At 49.4% G+C, this 4,562-nt stretch overlaps 1 protein-coding gene across 1 annotated transcript; it reads right to left on the minus strand.

Moving 5' to 3' along the window:
• Positions 1-2,672: 2,672 nt before the first annotated feature.
• On the minus strand, positions 2,673-4,249 carry LOC123172901 (acetylserotonin O-methyltransferase 1). The gene is made up of 2 exons (XM_044589793.1): positions 3,339-4,249; positions 2,673-3,096 (listed from the first exon to the last, which is right to left on the minus strand). The coding sequence occupies exons 1-2, from the start codon at positions 4,116-4,118 to the stop codon at positions 2,797-2,799; spliced, it is 1,080 nt and encodes a 359-aa protein (XP_044445728.1). The 5' UTR covers positions 4,119-4,249; the 3' UTR covers positions 2,673-2,796.
• Positions 4,250-4,562: the final 313 nt, after the last annotated feature.

Here is a 4,562-nt window from a genome sequence, read left to right on the forward strand (position 1 = left end):
GCGTGCTTGCGCGGCGCTGGGCAGGGCGCGGCGGCGCGGCATTGACGGCCGTCCCAGTGACGGCGGGGGCTGTTGGCGTCGCTCGGTGGGCTGTTGGGCGGTGGTATGCCCCGTCGCGGCCGCGGCGGCGAGATCCGGCTCGGCCCTGGCCGGATCCTGCTCGTGGCGGGCGGTGGCGCGGTGGATGTGCCTGCTGGAGTCGGGGACGGCGGCTGGCAAGGCGTAGCTCGGCCAGATCTGACCTCCTGCGGGGCGGGCCATGGTCGGCGCAGGTCAAGGAGGGCGGTAGTGGTGCGAGCCAGGGGTCAGGGATGGTGGCTAGTGGCCCGGCCAGATCTGACCTCTCGGCGGCGCGGGCCGCGTTCGGCTAGGGCTGCGGGCGGCTGCCTCGACCGGGGCCATCTCGGGTGGTCGGGGTGGCGGCGCAGTGGCGGTGGTTGCGGATCTGCCCGCGGCAGCGGCCGGCTTCTCCGGCGTCGGCTCGTCTGCGGTCGGACCGTCTCGACCTTCGCCCCATCTCCTCGTCATCTGGGCGCTACTCCCATCAAAGGGCTGGTCCTCACCCAGCTGCGGTCCACCGCTCGTCTCGCGTCCGGTGCTGCAGGACCGAGCTCGTCTCGCGCACGATGCAGCGGGATCGAGCTCGTCTCGCGCACGTTGCAGCAGGACTGACCTCATCCCCCTCTCGGTGCTGCAGGACCGCGCTCGTCTCGCGCTCGGGGCAGCAGGACGGGTCGGTGGATGCCAGTTCTGGCCGGCCTATCGGGTCTCGACGCTGGGGGTCGCCCAGGGGTGCGAAAGGGGGGACCTTTCCGCTCGTCTCTTTCGTTGGGGTGGAGGCGGGTCTCGTGTGAGGTGGTGTCAAGGTCTTGGATACCGGGGCGGCGGCCCTGGTGGTGGTAGCACGGTGCTTTTGGACAGAGCCCGTGCTATGGCGCTGCCCGGTCACCATGGCCGTGTGGGCGGCGTGGTTGCCGGGATGTGGCGTTCGGTGGCGGTGAGTGGTGGCCGAGGTGAAAACCTGTTCTATCTTCGGACGGACCGGCGGCGGCGAAGATCGTTCCCTTCTTGAAGGCGTCGTCGCGGCTCTCATTGCCCGTCATGCGGCTCCAGGGGAAACTCTGATCCTTGGATCGGGCGGTGGCGGCGCTCCAGTGTCGTATCCTTCCTGAAGGCGCCGCCTTGAAGCCCATGGTTCGTCATATGTAACTTCATCTCTTCGTTGCAGTATTGCTAGGAGTGGTGTTGTTGCGCTCAGCGCCTATGTATCTTGTCTTGGGTGTGTGCGTGTGTTGCGGTGACGTGTGTTTGTACTGGATGCTTGTTGGTCGGTGCTTTATATATAAAGCGGGGCGAAAGCCTTTTTCGGTAAAGCAAAATGAAGTATGAATGCCCAAGCAAAGAATCAGACAGAGTGACCTCTCGGACCATGTGATCTCAAAGAATTCTCCTCACATTGTTTCCATCTCCATGACAAAAATAATAATCCAGGTCCCCTCTGCCTCCTCCAACTAATTTGCTGGAAAAAAGACGTTAACGGGAGAACTGCTGCCATGGCAACGAAAACGGGCCGAAAAAGCCTGCCATGGCACGAAAACTAGGCTTGCACACTAACGCGCTTATTAACAGAAAACGGCTAGATTATGCTAGCATACATGTCACCTCACAGTGGATCAAACAGTTCTTCCGTAGCAATGTCTACCTGTTTGTATTAAATCACAGCTATATTGTTCATATTGGCATGTTAATAGATGGAGTGTAACATGTTTAAGTGGCAAGATTAGAGCGACAAGATACTCCCTCCAGATCACGAAAAGCTGATGTTTGATGTAAATATTTTAAAACATAACCCTACCCAAAGTTTGGAAAGTTTGAGTAGCCTAAATATTTTCATGTTTAGCTCCACTCCATTTTCAAACGTTTCACTTGAGTTGAGTGGCGCTTCTTTCAAATTTACATTCAGATCCTACTCTCAGAAGTGTTTGTTGTATTAGACAACAGGAAATATTTTTTGTCCACACATCAGATGAATGGCTGACTGGCTGTGCATTTTTCCCATTGTAAACATCTATAGCTGAATAAAACATTGTAAGCGCTTGGCAGCAAAAATATATTCTCAGGGGGACAATGAGTTAGATTGATGTAGAACACTTTGCATTGTAGCTGTGGCACCACCCTGTCTACTTGTGGTCAAGTGGACAACCAGCCATTTGTAAATTAGTGCGGGTAACAGCAGGCGCTACTCTCAGCCATGGACAGGAGTGTCGGAATCTGGCTCAGATTCGGTGTCGGCTTCGCAAATTTCGTACATGTCAAAATAGAGGATAGTGACTCAGGTGTCTGATTCGGCAAAAATATGTACAAACTGATGTATCCAGTTTAAGTAACTTCTTATATCTAGGACGAAATGCCCCAAATTCTGACGGAGAAATCATGGAAACAAACGTAGATGGCGCACTCATTTTTCATGGTTAGTATGGGAAGCGAACCAAAGAGATGGCCAAACGATTTCGCCTAAAACACGGTGAAAGGTTTACGAGCTGAATTCAGAACCCATATTCAGTCAGACAAATAGGACTAAGGGTGTGGCCAAGATGTCCACTCATGGCTCGTGCACTACCATTAGTAAAATAGACATGAAAGGATTATTCGCTGGCGTGGAACTGTAGATCATATGCTGAATAACTAGAGAGTAAGAACTGAAGCATAGGCACATCATCTTAATACTAACCGTTGTCTCATGAGCAAAATATTAATAAACACCCGACTATAGATGGTAGTTTTTTCATAGAGTATTCAAGGGTAGAGCTCAATAACAGATCTAACACCCATGACTGCTATAATTTTGTAGTCGCTGAACCCAGCTTCCATGAATATCTTTTTCCACTCATGTTCCTCTCGCTCGATCCCCTCAAAACACATGATAAAGAGATCAAACAAAACCTGCGTCTCTCTTGTTACATTCTCATTTGGCCCAGATCCAACCACCATATCAACAATTATCACCTTTCCACCAGCATCTCTGGGAGGGATAGCTTCCTTGCATTTTTTCAATATCTTAACACAGTCTTCATCGCCCCAATCATGAAAAACAGACTGAGATATACAGCAGAAACGAATATGTTACCATTGGTCCCTATAATGCTGGAAATTGTACGGTTTTGTCATACAAAATTAGTTAGCTTGCTTTAGTGGTTCAATTGATATGCATAAGTGGCTAAATAGTAAATACACAGTTTGTTTCACATGACAATACAAAATTTTGTCAAAAAAACATGATATTACAAAATGAGGATGTGTTCCAAGGGAATAAGAAGAAATATATCTAAAGAGTGTACCTTTAGGAAAAGGGCATTCGCTGGTGGAATGTACTTAAACATATCACCAGAAATAAACAGCACATGGTCATCAGCAGGAGCTTCTGCAACCACATGAGGGAGATCCAACACACTGCATTTCATTTGCGGGAATGCCTTCGTAATTGCCCTGGCAGCTCCACCATGACCTCCGGCGACATCAATAAGCGAGTTTATGCCAAGAAATACATCACCACACTCCCTCAAGATGATGTCCATGAGAAAGTTGCTATCAGAAACCATTGCGTTGTTGATTAGCTGGTTGTAAGTACTGTCCTGGTCAGCCATCTCCCAAACATTTAGGCCATGAGCCTTTTTGAACAGGGACGTGGTGCACTCATCTAGAAACCATGAGTGCATGCCAAGGAAAGGGGAAATGACAGTTGAATCAAGCATCGAAGACAGAATGGGAAATAAGTTTGAGTTAGCTTTGTCACTAACGAGGAGACGTGTGGTAGGGGTAAGCCCGTAAACAACCTCCTTGTCTGGCGAGGCTGGTTCATGGACAACAAAGATGCCTGATACGGTGAGCACACGCATGAGTCGTCGTAAGCGGGGAAGCTTAGACGGATGGAGTCCGGTCTTCATGGCCAACTCCGAAGGGGTCATAGAACCACCATGGTGTTGAATGGTGTTGGGGATTTGCAGTTCCATTGCACATTTGAGTGCCATGGACTTGACAAATCCCAACGCGTGGTGCCAAAGATCAACTTGGGCCTGGAGCAACTCCTGAGAACTATGCTTGTCCTGGATGGACGCCATTTTTGCTGAGCTTTTTTTCCTTTGGCAATGGGTGGATTGGAGTCATGCTGGTTGGTCTATATATACACAAATATTATAGTACCTGTCAAGGCACGTGGTAAGGCGTTGGGTAATAAATTGTTTAAGGATGTTGAGACGTTTATATGTCAACGTCGGGATTGTGTCAAGCCATTTGGGATGAACTTTGCTATGCATTGATTGATTATAGTTACGATAAACAGTATTTTTTACATGGCGGAAAAAATAGTGTCTGAGATAGCTATTGAGCATATATTTACTCAGGTACACAACTAACTCGTTCAGATATAATGTTTGCGCATTAAGATATCTTCATGAGTGGCTCCACTGCGTTTTCTTCACTCGAGTCCCACTTCTTTCAGTGCAACTCTCGAATTTGCCCTACTCTCAAATTTGTTCTATTAATTAGACAACGGGGGATATTTT

The sequence above is a fragment of the Triticum aestivum genome, chromosome 1D (assembly GCF_018294505.1).
Source record: "Triticum aestivum cultivar Chinese Spring chromosome 1D, IWGSC CS RefSeq v2.1, whole genome shotgun sequence".
Lineage (NCBI taxonomy): Eukaryota > Viridiplantae > Streptophyta > Magnoliopsida > Poales > Poaceae > Triticum > Triticum aestivum.